Below are 16,003 nucleotides of genomic sequence, written 5' to 3'. Positions count from 1 at the left end.
TTGTTGACTTCAGAAGGAGTAGCGGACCACGCGACCCAATTTACGTCGGTGGTGCGCAAGTGGAACAGGTCAAAAGCTTTAAGTTCCTCAGGGTCAATATCACAAATGACCTGACTTGGTCCAACCAAGCAGAGTTCACTGCAAGAAGGCCCACCAGCAGCTTTACTTCCTGAGAAAACTAAAGAAATTTGGCCTGTCCCCTGAAACCCTCACTAATTTTTATAGATGAACTGTAGAAAGCACTCTTCTAAGGTGCTTCACAACCTGGTATGGAAGTTGTACTGTCCAAGACCGAAAGAAGCTCCAGAAGATCGTGAACATGGCGTAGCACATCACACAAACCGATCTTCCATCCGTGGACTCACTTTACACCGCACGCTGTGGGAACAGTGCTGCCAGGATAATCAAGGACACGACCCACCCAGACAACAGACTTTTCGTCCCTCTTCCCTCTGGGAGAAGGTTCAGGAGCTTGAAGACTCGTACGGCCAGATTTGGGAACAGCTTCTTTCCAACTGTGTTAAGACTGCTGAACGGATCCTGACCCGGATCTGGGCCGTACCCTCCAAATATCCGGACCTGCCTCTCGGTTTTTTTGCATACCTTACTTCCTATTTTTCTATTTTCTATTTATGATTTATAATTTAAATTTTTAATATTTACTAATTTTAACTATTTTAAATATTTTTAATATTTAATATTTGTAATCCAGGGAGTGCGAAGCGCAGAATCAAATATCACTATGATGATTGTACGTTCTCGTACCAATTGTTTGGCGACAATAAAGTATAAAGTACAATACTTATTTATGTGAACAAAGGATTGGGGGCAGTATCTTTTTATAAGGCACTGTATATACAAGCCTCTGAACAGTAGCCAGGATGTGAAATATAAATTACGATGGGAGATAGAAAAGTCATGTAAAAAGGGCAATGTTACAACAGTCATGGTGAATTTTAATATGCAGGTAAGATGGTGCTGGATCCCAAGAAAGGGATTTGTAGAATGCCTACAAGATGGCTTTTCAGTACAGATTGTGGTTGAGCCCACTAGGGGAAAGGCAATTCTGGATTGAATGTTGTACAATGAACCAGATATGATTAAGGAGCTTAAGGATTACTGCTTTAGGAGGCAGTAATCATCATATGATGGAGTTCACCCTACAGTTTGAGAGAAAGAAGATGAAGTCTTAGTATTACAGTGGAGTAAAGGGAATTACAGAGGCATAAGAGGAATTGGCCAAAGTTAATGGAAGGGGTCACTAGCAAAGATAATGGCAGAACAGCAACAGCTGGAGTTTCTGGGGGCAATTCAGAAGATGCATTTAGAACATAGAACATAGAATAGTACAGCACAGTACAGGCCCTTCGGCCCACAATGTTGTGCCGACTCTCAAACCCTGCCTCCCATATAAGCCCCCATCTTAGATTCCTCCATATACCTGTCTAGTAGTCTCTTAAACTTCACTAGTGTATCTCACTCCACCACTGACTCAGGCAGTGCATTCCACGCACCAACCACTCTCTGAGTGAAAAACCTTCCTCTAATATCCCCCTTGAACTTCCCACCCCTTACCTTAAAGCCATGTCCTCTTGTATTGAGCAGTGGTGCCCTGGGGAAGAGGCGCTGGCTATCCACTCTATCTATTCCTCTTATTATCTTGTACACCTCTATCATGTCTCCTCTCATCCTCCTTCTCTCCAAAGAGTAAAGCCCTAGCTCCCTTAATCTCTGATCATAATGCGTACTTTCTAAACCAGGCAGCATCCTGGTATATCTCCTCTGTACCCTTTCCAATGCTTCCACATCCTTCCTATAGTGAGGTGACCAGAACTGGACACAATACTCCACGTGTGGCCTAACCAGAGTTTTATAGAGCTGCATCATTACATCGCGACTCTTAAACTCTATCCCTCGACTTATGAAAGCTAACACCCGATAAGCTTTCTTAACTACCCTATCCACCTGTGAGGCAATTTTCAGAGATCTGTGGACATGTACCCCGAGATCCCTCTGCTCCTCCACACTACCAAGTATCCTTTGTACTCTGCCTTGGAGTTTGTCCTTCCAAAGTGTACCACCTCACACTTCTCCGGGTTGAACTCCATCTGCCACTTCTCAGCCCACTTCTGCATCCTATCAATGTCTCTCTGCAATCTTTGACAATCCTCTACACTATCTACAACACCACCAACCTTTGTGTCGTCTGCAAACTTGCCAACCCACCCTTCTACCCCCACATCCAGGTCGTTAATAAAAATCAGGAAAAGTAGAGGTCCCAGAACAGATCCTTGTGGGACACCACTAGTCACAATCCTCCAATCTGAATGTACTCCCTCCACCACCACCCTCTGCCTTCTGCAGGCAAGCCAATTCTGAATCCACCTGGCCAAACTTCCCTGGATCCCATGCCTTCTAACTTTCTGAATAAGCCTACCCTGTGGAATCTTGTCAAATGCCTTACTAAAATCCATATAGATCACATCCACTGCACTACCCTCATCTATATGCCTGGTCACCTCCTCAAAGAACTCTATCAGGCTTGTTAGACACGATCTGCCCTTCACATTTCAAAAATGTAGTATTCTAAAAGGAGAATTAGACAAATATGGTTGACAAAGACAACATAAAAGGAAAAGATAGTATAATATAGCAAAAAATAGTGGGAAGCTAGAGGATTTGGAAGCACTTAGAAACCAAAGGAAGGCAACTAAAAGCCATAAGGAGAGAAAAGATTAAATATTAAGGTAAGTTAGCCAATATTATAAAAGAGGATACCAAAAGCTTTTTCCAGATATGTAAAGAGTGAGAGAGACAAGAGTTGATATTGGACCACTGAAAAATGACATTGAAGAGGTAGTAATGGGAAACAAAGAAATGGTGGACAAACTTAATAAGTATTTTGCATCAGTCTTCACTGTGGAAGACACTAGCTGTATGTAAGAAATTCGAGAGTGTCATAAGGCAGAAGTGAGTGTGGTTCCTATTACTTGGGATGCTGAAAGTTCTGAAGGTAGATAAACCTAGACCAGATGGACTACATCCCTAGCTGAAGGGATTACAGCGGCATTAGTAATTATCTTTCAAGAATCCATACGAACATAAGACATAGAAGCAGGATTAAGGTATTTGACCCATCAAGTCTGCTCTACTATTCAACCTTGGCTGATCCTTTTTTCCCCTCCTCAAACCCATTCCTTGGCCTTCTCCCTGTAACTTTTGATGTGTGTCCAATCAAGAACCCCGAGATTCTGGAATGGTTCTGGAAGATTGGAAAATTGCAAACATCGCTCTGCTCTTTAAGAAAGTAGGGAGGCAGATTAAAAGAAATTATAAACCAGTTAGCCTAACTTCAGTGGTTGGGAAGATGTTGGAATCCATTATTAAGGATGAAATTATGTGGAACTTGGAGGCGCATGGCCAAATTTTGCTTAACAAATCAGTTGGAATTCTTTGAGGAAGTAACAGGTAGGATAGACAAAGGAGAGTCAGCGAATGTTGTTTACTTTGATTTTCAGAAGGCCTTTGACAGGGTGCCGCACATGAGGCTGCTTAACAAGATACAAACCCATAGTATTACAGAAAGGTACTAGAATGAACAGAAAATTGGCTGACTGACAGGAAGCAAAGAGTGGGAATAGTCATAGTCATACTTTATTGATCCCGGGGGAAATTGGTTTTCGTTACAGTTGCACCATAAATAATAAATAGTAATAGAATAAAGAATGAGAAAGATAATAAAATATGAGAGAGATAATAAATCAGCCATGATGGAATTGCGAAGCAAACTCAATAGGCTGAATGTTCTAGCTCTATGTCTTGTGGTCTTATCTACATGTGATTCATTCTCTCATTAACTATGCAACATAGAGGATATGGTGAAAATATATAGTATATATTTTGAATCACTGCATTTTCCTTTTACAGCAGAGATGCTCTCCTTGGATTTCTCAGCTACCCATTCCACCATTGCAAATTTACTAGCATCATGACTGGAGCTGGAGCAATAAAAGCCTCTGTAATTTAATACCAGTGTCCTTACTTACTCATTCAATAAAAACATGCACAAAATAATGAACTGCAGAAGTCATAATGTTTTACTAATATTTAATTTTTGAACTTTCAAGAATCACTAGATTCTGGAATGATTCTGGAGGATCAATAGGTAAAGCAAAGGAAAAATAGTTCCACTTTATCTCATTTATTTAAAATACTTTCATTTATTCTGATTGAGTATCTGAATAAAATAATGACATGACATACGGGCTAATTCTAAATAAACTGAAGACTTCTAAGTTTGATTCAATTTTTAATGTATTGCTTTTGAAAAGAAAATTCATAATGCTGTACATACCAGTCTGCTTCATGTTAAAAGCAAATTTATGACATTATATTGCCCTGAGTTCCAATTTAGACATCTTGGTTTATTCTGCTTGGTTTCTTTTAATTCATCTTTATCCATCTAAATCTTTTGTGAGAATCCCATCATGCTTTAAATTATCATGAATCATGTGTGTATTTGTGTTGAAGAGAATTTGGAAATATTAATGTTGCTCCTCTATGTAACCAGGTATAGCTGAAGAATTTATAACACCATTGTTCGATTTCTACAGAAGCATGGGGGAGCTGAATGTGACAGATACAGAATATGCCTTACTTTCTGCAACCACAATTCTTTTCTCAGGTAAAAAAAAAAAGACATTCACTAATTAGGTAGGCCAAATATAATTCAGCATGAGTTCTAATCAAGCTAAGGTAAAAATGTTGAGAATGTTAATTGGGAATTAATAGTACAGTTGATAAAAAGACTTCCCATTTGCTAATTTTCCCCTAATGCCACTGCAATTGAAATGGATAAGACAGGGCTGCAGTTTAAACTCCTTGCAGACCAGATGAGGGTACCAAAGTTAAAAAAAAATTCAAAGTTCAAATTAAATTTATTATCAAAATACATGTGTGTCACCATTTACACCCTCAGATTAATTTCCTTGTGAGCATACTCAAGAAATCCATAATGAAATAATAACCATAACAGAATCAATGAAAGACTGACCAACTTGGGTGTTCAACCAGTGTGCAAAAGATACAAAAAGAAATAAAATGATAATAATAAATAAGCAATAAATATCAAGAACATGAAATGAAGAGTCGTTGAAAGTGACTCCATAGGTTGTAGGAACATTTCAATGATCAGGCAAGTGAAGTTATCCCGTTCGGTTCAAGAGTCTGATGTTTGAGGAGTAATAACTGTTCCTGAACCTGGGGGTGGGTGTCCCTGATAATGGATGCTTCTTTCCTGTGACAGCATTTCATGTAGATGGGCTCAATGTCGGGGAGGGCTTTACCTGCTGTATCCACTACTTTTTCTAGGATTTTCTGTTCAAGAGCATTGGTGTTTCCATACCAGACTGTGGTGCAGTGAATCAATATACCCTCCAGTACACATACAGAAGTTTGTCAGTTTTTGATGTCATCCCAAATCTTTGCAAACTCCTAAGGAAGTGGAGGTGCTGCTGTGCTTTCTTCATAAGTGCACTTATGTGCTGGATCCAGGACAGGTCCTCTGAAATAATAACTGAGAGGAATTTAAAGTTGTTGGTTCTCTCCACCTCTGATTCTCTGATGAGGACTGGCTCATGGACCTCTGGTTTCCTTCTCCTGAAATCATTAATCAGCTGCTTGGTCTTACTGACATTGATAAAGAGGTTGTTATGGCACCCCTTAGATTTTTGATCTCCCTCCCACATGCCGATTCATTACCACCTTTGATTTGCCCTACACATTAATGTCATCAGCAAACTTGAATATGGCATTGGAGCTGCGCTTAGCCACACAGTAATAAGTGTAAAGTGAGTAGAACAGGGGGCTAAGCACATAGACTGGTGGTGCTGACGGAGATTGTGGAGGAGATGTTGCCAATCCCAACTGACTGGGATCTGAAAATGAGGAAATTGAGGATCCAATTGCCTAAGGAGGTAATGAGGTCATGGTCTTGGAGCTTATTGATTAGTTTTGAGGGGATGACGGAATTGAATGCATTGGTGTAGTCAATAAAGAACATCCCGATGTACGCAGTTTTGCTGTCCAGACGTTCCAGGGTTGAGTGAAGAACCAGTGAGAAGGCATCTACTATGGAAACAGTTGGAAGACCTGAAGTTTTCTTCATTGCATTTATATGTTTGTTGTGGTGTTAACACATCACTTTTATGTTTCTCACCAGTTAGGCTGAGTGTCATGACAATGCCCTTGACACAGTTTTAGACCTACGATTCTGAGAGACAGCACAAGCATTCTGTTCGTGGGTTCTGGACCTGAATGAAGAACAGAGAAGAAACACAGACAGCAGGTGTGGCAAGATAACTGTTAAACTCACTGAAGCATTTCAGGATATCACACTGGATACAGTAAGGGGAAAAAATGAGCAATTATTTTCCTTTTAATGGAGTGATGATAAGCCTGCAGATCAAAGAGATGCAGCTATTAGTAGCTAAAGAGGTGATCCTCTATTCCTGGATTTAATGCTACAAATGATTTAAAGAATCTTCAGATCAGGAAGTGCAAGAACAGTGATATTAGCCTACATACTGTGCTTTAAGCACATCCCCAAATCACTCCTTGTCTGTCTAGTCAGAATCAGAATATATAAATAAAATATTCCTAGAAAACCATGAGTTTTGCACCTGGTTTGAGGCCTTGATCTTCAAATACCTTTCTCCTCAATTGACCAAATACTGATGGATTAAAAACAATAGTAAATTTCTATCTTTACTGCAAAATCGCTCCTTACGTCAGGAAAGCAGTCAACCTTCATTGTCAGAGCACAATGGAAAGTTTGGTGACGAGATAGTAGGCAGGAGTGATTAAATGACAAGGAATGATGCTGAAAGGCAAATGCTGGTGAAATAAGGTGGAACAAACGCTGCGTAGGATGAGCTGTAATTGGTACGAATACCAGCTGCTGCTCTCTGAAAGCTAAAACATTTGTGGCAACGATCTACTTATTATGATATTTGATGGTGGTAATAGTTTTCTCTTCTTTATATTCTCTGTTTATGAAAATTCTTCTGCTCTCTGCAAAAAGCGACCCCATAACAACATATCTTTCATCTCCAAAGACTTTGACTTTGCTGTTGCTTTCCAAATGTTCCTAAACTTTCTTACAATTCTATATCTCACTTTCAATTGTGTTTGCATCCTCCAGCTACATTAAAATAGCACACAACAAGGTCAAATTTATTGTCGTATACATTAGAATATGTATGTACAGGTGCAATGAAAAACTTATAGCATCACAAGAAATACATAAATTAAAAATACAGAATTTTTGCAAGAATACAATGAGAACGAAACAATATGTCTATTTTAGTGCAATGAAATGTTGTTAAACTGCAGTGATTAGGGTTTTGCTAGTTAGTAGCTATTCATGAATTTGGTGGTGTGAGGCTTTGGGCTTCTGTACTTCCTGCCCAATGCCTAGCTGTGAAAAGATGGCATGCCTGGATAGTGGGGATTTTTGATGATGGTTGATACTTTTTTAAGGCTGTACTTCCTGTGTATGGTACCAACATCGGGGAGGTATGTGCCCATGAGAGTCCACTAGTCTCTGCAGCTTTTTTATGTTCCTGCGCATTCAGACTATGATGCAACCAGTTAGGATACTGTCAACAGTACATCTGGAAAAGCTTGTTAAATGTTTGGTGACAAAGCTGAACCTCTTTAACCTCTTAAGAAAATAAAGATACTGCACACCTCCTTAAAATTGAATCCATGTGCTGGGTCAAGGAGAAGTCATCCAATATGTTAACACCTAGGAATTGAAAGCTACTGACTCTCTCCACTGCTAATACCCCCAGTCAGTCACATGCTCACCCTCCTGAAGTCAAAAGTTAGCTCCTTAGTCTTGCTGACGTTGTGAAGTGGCCGTTCTTGCGGCACTACTCAACAAAGTGCCCAATTTCACTCTGGTATGCTGACTCACCACCACCTGCAATTTGTCTAACAATTGTGGTGTTGTTGGTGAACTTGAAGGTGGCATTGCAGCTGTGTTTTGCCCTTGCAATCATGTGTGTATAAGGAGTAAAGAAGGGAGCTAAGCACATAGCCTTGAAGTGTGTTAATGATCGGTGAGAAAGTGATATTGTTATAAATCCTCACTGATTGGTCTGCTGATGAAGTTGCAGCATCTCAACATTGCAAATAGAATTTTATATGACTATGGCCATATTAACTCTCCTTCCTTACCCTCTTGACCCCAAATCTTCAAACAGGCAACAGACTGTCTTCACCAAATGTTGCTCCTCCATTGTCCCAATGTTTAGGGCAGTTTCACTTCCCTAGTTGTAACCAGAGAATCAACTGCAGTGATTTACTCATCAGAACTATGTAGAAGCAGGAGTAGGCCATTTGACTTCTTGTACCAGCTTCATTATTCAATATAATTATGGTTGAATTTTAATATAAATTATTTGCCTACACAAACCCATGCATTTCCTTATTTGCACACTAGGAGGCCATTTGGCCCATCATATGCATTGTGGCTTCCACGAAATCAATACCATTAGTTCCACTTCCCCTCTCCTTATTTCCTTCTCCTGTGTTACTTATTCTCCCTCAAAAAAGCCCATTATCTCCACTTTATTTTTGTTTAACCTCCAATGGCTTATTAATTTATCAGGATATCTTTGAGACATGGGAGGAAACTGGAGCACATGGAATAATCCCATCAAGTTTTTAAGGCTACATGCTAACTGTGGCCAAACAACCCAGGTTTCTTGGCTTACTTAATATCTATAAACTATTGATAATAAATGCTATGTAGAGGCCTTCCAAGGTTCTTTGCTTGATCCCCTTCCATTTCTTATTTACATAGTCATTCCTGGCACCATGAATTCTTCGTGTATTATAACTCTTTCTCACACCACCTAATTTCTTCCGTTCACTTTCTTTGATTTGCCACATCTGCTACTTAAAAAGTAGAAATATTATTCAAATAAAAATGGGAACTGATGTATTTGATTCCCCTTACAAACTCCTTTTCGTGACCGATAATTTCTATCTCCTTCCCTGGCAAATGACCTAAACTAAACAAATTCATTCACAATGTTTTTGGAGCAAATGTTCTGATTATAGATAATCAACTTGAAATATTAATTCTTTCTCTCTCTCTCTCTGTATACATGGCCTAGTCTGTTAGTATTTCCAACATTTCGTTTTTATTTTCTGTATCCAATTTTATCCTATTGACTCACAATCTAGGTGTCCTGTTTGATTAGTCTAAATATTTGCCCTATCACTACCTCATTAACTGACCGCAACTGTGACAGCTCATCTACTGATGAAATGCACAGCTTTGTATATATATTTTATTATCCAGCTAATTCAATGTGCTTTCAGCTGGTCCGTGGTACCTCTCCCATCCATCATGTATTTATATTCATTCAAACTCTGTAAACTCCTACATCATGCATATTCCTAATTTTAGTCATTCCACCACCAACAGCCAACAAGATGATATACCCTGGAATTGCATCTCCATTTCTTGCTTCTTTAAAGTGCTCCATAAAGCCTAACTACGGTGTTGGTGATCAAGGGAAGGCTGTCAGTGGTGGGCGCTGTGGGGACATGGAGATTGTAAGGGCAACGGGGAAGGTTACCAATAGCGGAAAGAGAGTGTACTTATCATTGCAGGGTGCAAACATTAGCACAGAGAGTGGAAGAAAGCATTCCTTCTCCCCCTAGCCTACAAGTAATGGTGGAAAGGCAACTAACTATTCCACAAGATAGTCTGTGCATTTGTTTGAACATAGCACAGTACAGCAAGTAATAAGCCCACAATGTAGTGATGAACCCAAATAAATCAGTAATCAAAAGCTAACTAAACTTATGCCTGCACAATATCCATATCACTCCATTGTCCTCACATTCATGTGTCTACCTAAACGTCTCCTAAAATTCCCTAATGTATCTACCTAATTTACCATCCCAACCAGAGCATTCCAGGCATCCACTACTCTCTGGGAAAAAAACTTGCCTCTCACATCTCTTTTAAAATTTCCCCCTGCATGTCCTCTAATATTAGACAATTTCACCCTGGGGAAAAAAGATACAGACTGCCTTATCTATGCCTTTCGTAATCTTATAAACTTCTATCAGCTCTCTCATCAGCCTCTGCCATTCTGGAGAAAGCAACCCAACTTTGTCCAACCTCTTGTTATAGTATATGTTTTTTTTAAATTAGGCAACATCCTGGTAAACCTCTTCTGCATTCTTTCCAAGTCCTTGACGTCCTTCCTATGACTGGAACTCTGTTATACTCCAGCTGTGGCCTAACTAGAGTTTTATAAAGCTTCAATATAACCTCCAGACTTTTGAACTCAGTGCTTCGACTAATATAGGCAAACATGCCATATGTCTTCTTAACCATTCTATCAACATGCATAGCCACTTTCAGGGAGGTATGAACTTGGACCACAAGATCCCTTTCCTCATCAACACTGTTAAGGGTCTTGCTTAAGTTCAGCTGCAGTTTTCCTGACACCAGAGAGATATAGCTAGTCAAAGTCAAGCTTGGTAAACAGCGAAAATCAAGCTATACCCATTACGAAACATAAGTAAACAAATCAACAGCTAAAGTTTAATTGGTTGTCTGCTTCAGTCATGCCCTCTTTAATCCAGAGGTGGCAAGTACAAAGCTAAAGACAAAAATAAAGCTATGATTAGTTTATTTGTCACATATACATCAAAACATACAGTGAAATGCCTTATTTGCCTCAACAACCATTACAGTCTAAGGATAGAAACCATAGAAAAACTACAGAACCGAAACAGGCCTTTTGGCCCTTCTTGGCTGTGCCGAACCATTTTCTGCCTAGTCCCACTGACCTGCACACAGACCATATCCCTCCATACACCTCTCATCCATGTATCTGTCCAATTTATTCTTAAATGTTAAAAATGTTAAAAAAGATAGTGCTGGGGGCAGCCTGCAAGTGTTGCTATGCTTCAGGCTCCAACATAGCATACCCACAATTTAGTAACTCTAACTCAATAAAGGTTTGGAATGTGTGAGGAAAAACGAGAGCAACTGGAGGAAATCTATATGGTCAGTTGGAGAATGTACAAACCTCTTATAGCTGGTGCTGTAAAGCATCATGCTAACCACTTTGCCACCATGTATGAGAACTTTCTATATTTTACATATCAGTAAATGTAATCCTTCCATACCAATGCACCCAAAATGAGGGAGGAACTCAGCAGGTCAGGCAGCATCTATGGAGGGGAATAAATAGTTGACATTTTGGGCCAAGACTTTTCATCAGGACTGAAAAGGAAGGGGGAAGAAGGTTGGCAGAGGGGAAGGAATACAAGCTGACAGGCAATAGGTGAAGAATACTGGGAGGTGATAAGTGGAAAAGGTAAAGGGCTGACAAAGAAGTAATTTGATGGGGGGGCAGTAGAAAAAGGGAAAAAAGGTAAGTAGAGGGGCACCAGAGGGAGGTGATGGGCAGGTCAGGAGAAAAGAATGTGTAGGAGGGGCATCAGAATGGGGAATGGAAAAAGAGAGAAAGGAGAGGGAGTAGAAATTATTGAATTTGAGAAATCGATGTTCATGCCATCAGGTCGGAGGCTACCCAGGCAGAATAGGTGTTCTCCTCTAACCTCAGAGCACTCTCACCATGACCATACAGGAGGCCATGGGCCGACATGTCGGAATAGAAATTAGAAGTTGAACTGGAATGGGTAGCTACTAGGAAATCATGCCTATTATGGTGCCTCACTTATTAATCCTTCCATTTTTTTTGACTCTTAGAGTTTTCATTTTTATCATGAGTTTACACTAAATTTTTTGTAATTCATATTTCTACAACCCAAATCTTTAAGCTATTATTCTGTATCAGAATTACCCCATTGCCATTCTTTGTTTACATGTCAAGCTACTCCTCATGTGTGATGCTAAGAGCAAATATCAAAAAATATTGAAGTAGCTTTCTTATAACCATATTATTTATTCTTGTGACTTTATCCTCGTAACATTAAAACAATAAACCACATAGGATTTACTACTTATGTCATTTTGTGCCACAACTAACTTAAGGAAAAACAATTGAACTACTACAGTGTACAAGCATTTTTTTCTAAAAATATTAATTATTCCTTAGTTAAGGTGACAGGTAATATCTGTTTCAGGTCTCACACCACCAGGTTCAGGAACAGTTATTACCCCTCAACCATCAGGCTCTTGAACCAAAAAGGATAACTTCACACAGCTTCACTTGCACTGTCATTGAAATGTTCCAAAAACCTAGGGATTCACTTTCAATCACTCTTCATCTCATGTTCTCAATATTTATTTATTATTATTTCTTTTTGTATTTGCACAGTTTGTTATCTTTTGCACATTGGTTAAATGCCCAAGTTGGTGTGGTCTTTTATTGATTCTATTACGTGGTTATTATTCCATGATGGATTTATTGAGGATGCCCACAAGAAAATGAATCTCAGGGTTGTGTATGGCGATGTATATGTACTTTAATAATACATTTACTTTGAACTTAGAAAATAAGTAGAAAATATTTGCAGTATGGCTTCACATGTAGGACTGAGTAGCTCAAGTAGGACTTTGGTTGATCTTTCATTGATCCTGTTATAGTAACCATTCTATAGATTGGCTGAGTATGCCCACAAGAAAATGAATTTCAGGGTTGCATATGGTGACATATATATACTTTGATAATAAACTTACTTTGAACTTTGAGAAAGTAAAATTCAAAAATCATTCAGGTTGACGTGAGTATGTGTAGCTGTGCCATTGGTAAGTATTTAGAAAACCTTCACTTATTGCATGAGAAGACACAAAACTTAGATGGTTAAGTTGAGAGTCATTGGAACTTTCGAATGATTGCTTTATTTACTGGTGGGGAGGTCAAGAAATAGATTGACTTTTGAAAGCCCAAAAAACCTAGAAATTTCTTAAGTCTGCGATTTGGAATTTTCAACTGTTCTGTCACAATAGGGAACGAAATTAACTGTCCAGAAGGATCCTATTTGCAACTATAATTTTTGTGCCATTTTAACACTATACCCTTTGCTTCATCCATTTGAATACTTTTTATGAGAACGCAACAGCAAAGGTGGGCTTAGATATTATTTTGACGTTATGCATGAGCTTGAGAGAGACAGAAAGAAAATTCAGTCACCATTGATGGTGGGATTTTCCTTTAGTAAGTTCCATAAAATTGGAGGGCATTGTTGGGTATGTTCCAAAGCTTGCTGCCAGATTTTCTTTTTAACACTTTCCTAAAGTATAATTTAATGTCTTGACTAAAAAAATTGTACATGTATTGTTGCAGTCAAATCATGCCACTGATCATTGTCACAACTTAAGGCTAATTTCTTTTCTTCAGATCGACCTTATTTAAAGAATAAAATGCATGTGGAAAAATTACAGGAGCCTCTTTTGGAGATTTTATACAAGTATTCCAAGATCCATCATCCTGAAAGTCCACAGCGCTTTGCTCGTCTTTTGGGTCGACTTACTCAGCTTAGAACTCTTAACCACAATCATTCTGAAGTATTGATGTCTTGGAAGATGAAGGATCAGAAACTTACACCCTTGCTCTGTGAAATTTGGGACGTACAATGAAGGATTACAGCAGAGCATTGTTATATACTTTTGGACTCATCAGTGCAAGTGTAAACCAGGCTTTTATTTTGTAGTACAATTTTATGACAGAATAAAAGATGCAAGATTTCCCTTTAACTTCATTCAGCAGCTACTTTCTCAAATCAACTGTCCCTGTACTCATTACAGTCACTAAAGTTTACTTAATGTAGTTTAACTTTAGTTTATTATACTGACCATCACCTCGTCACCTACTGTGTAAAGTATCTATTGCTATGCAGTACTAGGATGACCCATCAGTAATTACAATAGATTTATTCATTTGCTTTAAATGAACTGATCTGTTCCAGGGAGTTTGTAGACAATTTTTAACTAGAGCAATAGATATAAAATCAGCTTTTGGATAATTGTATTTCCCAGCTATTTTTACATTCTTATAATCCTTGTTAATTTTAATATGATTTTATATAAACTATTACACAATGCTGGAATAAACAAAGTATGGATTTGCCAAGTCACCAAAATGCATTTCAGATTGTTTTATCAAACTTATTATGTGTCGATGGTTCATAGAAGAAAATGTAACATATCTTGAAATGCTAGAATTTATGAATATTCAATAAACTATTATACACTATTTTGAATTTTAATTGAAAACAGTAGGAATAAATAAAATCTACAAAGGGTATCATATAGCATAATTAAATATAAAAAACTAACTCAATTAACTGTAGTTCTACATTCAGTAAGACAAATTAAATGGAATGTTGGGGACTTTGTACTGTCACTACAAAAGAAGAAAATTCATTGTCTACGTGGGCTTTTGGTCTCCTTCTGAGTTATTTCTTAGTTTGTTTTTTTCACCAATTGATTACTAGAGTTGGATTGGGTGTTGGTGAGATCAAACCTATTTTGGACTCCTCACATAAGGGGATACATAGTCACTGGACTTATTTCTGGGATCAGAGGATTGCCTTTTCAAGAGAGGCTAAACAATTTGATATGTATTCTCTGGTGATTATGAGAATGAAGAGTAATCTTATTGAAGCACATAAGATCATAAGGGACCATAACATGGGAGATAGACAAATGGGTGCAGGAGTAGGCCATTTGGCCCATCGAGCCAGCACCACTATTCACTGGGATCATGGCTGATATTCCACATAATAAACAACAGACAATAGGTGCAGGAGTAGCACAAAGTGGTTTCAGTAATGGGAGAATTTTGTACAAGGGGGCATAGGTACAAGCTAAGCCAGAAAAAAATAGACCGTTGGAAGAAATCCACAGGTCAGGCAGCATCTGTGGAGGGATGATGCCTGACCCACTGATCACCCCATCTTCCCTCCGCTGTAACAGTGATAGAGTTCCTCTTGTCCTCACCTACTACCCCATGAGCATCCACATCCAACACATCATTCTCCGCAGCTTCCACCACACCAAAGGGATTTTACCACTAAGCACATCTTAACTCCCCACCTCTCTCCGATTTCTGCAAGGATTGCTCCCCATGATTCCCTTGTCCATTTGTCCCTCCCCACTAATCTCCCTCCAGGCACATATCCCTGCAAGTGGTCAAAGTGCCACCTCCATTCAGGGCCCCAAAAAGTCCTTCCAGGTGAGGCAACACTACACCTGAAATCTGCTGGGGTCATCCATTGTATCTAGTGCTTCTCGTGTCACAATGAGGCCAATCTCAAGGTAAACAATCTCAATCTCAATCTTAACACCTTATATTCTGTCTGGGTAGCCTCCAAACTGGTGGCATGAATACAGATTTCTCCATCTGGTAAGAAAATATTCTTCCTCATCCCCTATTCTATTCCCCATTCTGGCTTCTCATCTGCCTATCTCTTCTCTTAGTGCCCCTCCTCCTTCCCTTTTCCTATAGTCCACTCTCCACCCCTATCAGATTCCCTCTTCTCCAGCTCTTTACCTTTCCCACACACCAGGCTCCACCTATCACCTTCCAGCTATCTTTCTTTCTCTCCTCCACCTTTTTATTCTGCCATGTTCCCTCTTCCTTTCCAGTCCTGTAGAAGGGTCTAGGCCCGAGACATCGACTCTTTGTTCATTTCCATGGATGCTGCTTGACCTGCTAAGTTTCTCCAGCATTTTGTGTGTGTTACCATAGATTTCCAGCGTCCGCAGAATTTCTTGTGTTTTATTACCTGTGGAGGGAAATGGTCAATGTCTCAGGTTGATAACCTTCATTGAGACTAGGTCTACAAAATAAGACATTGGTCATCTAAAACAAGGCCATAGAAATTTCTTCTTGTAAATACTGTTGAGAATGTTAGAATTCTTTGCTTAAACCGGCTGAGTAACCTGGAGGTAGCTACATTTTTTGAAAGACTGGGGAATTGAGGGCTATGAGTATCT

The 16,003-nt window shown here is 39.1% G+C and overlaps 1 protein-coding gene across 5 annotated transcripts in view; it reads left to right on the top strand.

Moving 5' to 3' along the window:
- Nucleotides 1-14,251, top strand: part of LOC140195238 (bile acid receptor-like) — a 129,369-nt gene extending 115,118 nt beyond the window's left edge. For 3 of the 5 annotated variants that reach the window (XM_072253251.1, XM_072253252.1, XM_072253250.1), the window contains 2 exons: nt 4,571-4,684; nt 13,404-14,251. In XM_072253251.1, the coding sequence (XP_072109352.1) occupies nt 4,571-4,684; nt 13,404-13,642 (353 nt within the window). In that variant the 3' untranslated portion in view covers nt 13,643-14,251. Of the gene's footprint in view, nt 1-3,927; nt 4,062-4,570; nt 4,685-13,403 lie in introns of those variants that run through there. The other 2 variants (XM_072253255.1, XM_072253254.1) reach the window with 2 other exon arrangements.
- Nucleotides 14,252-16,003: the final 1,752 nt, after the last annotated feature.

Source organism: Mobula birostris, chromosome 3 (genome assembly GCF_030028105.1).
Source record: "Mobula birostris isolate sMobBir1 chromosome 3, sMobBir1.hap1, whole genome shotgun sequence".
In the NCBI taxonomy this organism is placed as follows: Eukaryota; Metazoa; Chordata; class Chondrichthyes; order Myliobatiformes; family Myliobatidae; genus Mobula; species Mobula birostris.
This window is presented reverse-complemented; position numbering and strand designations above follow the sequence as displayed.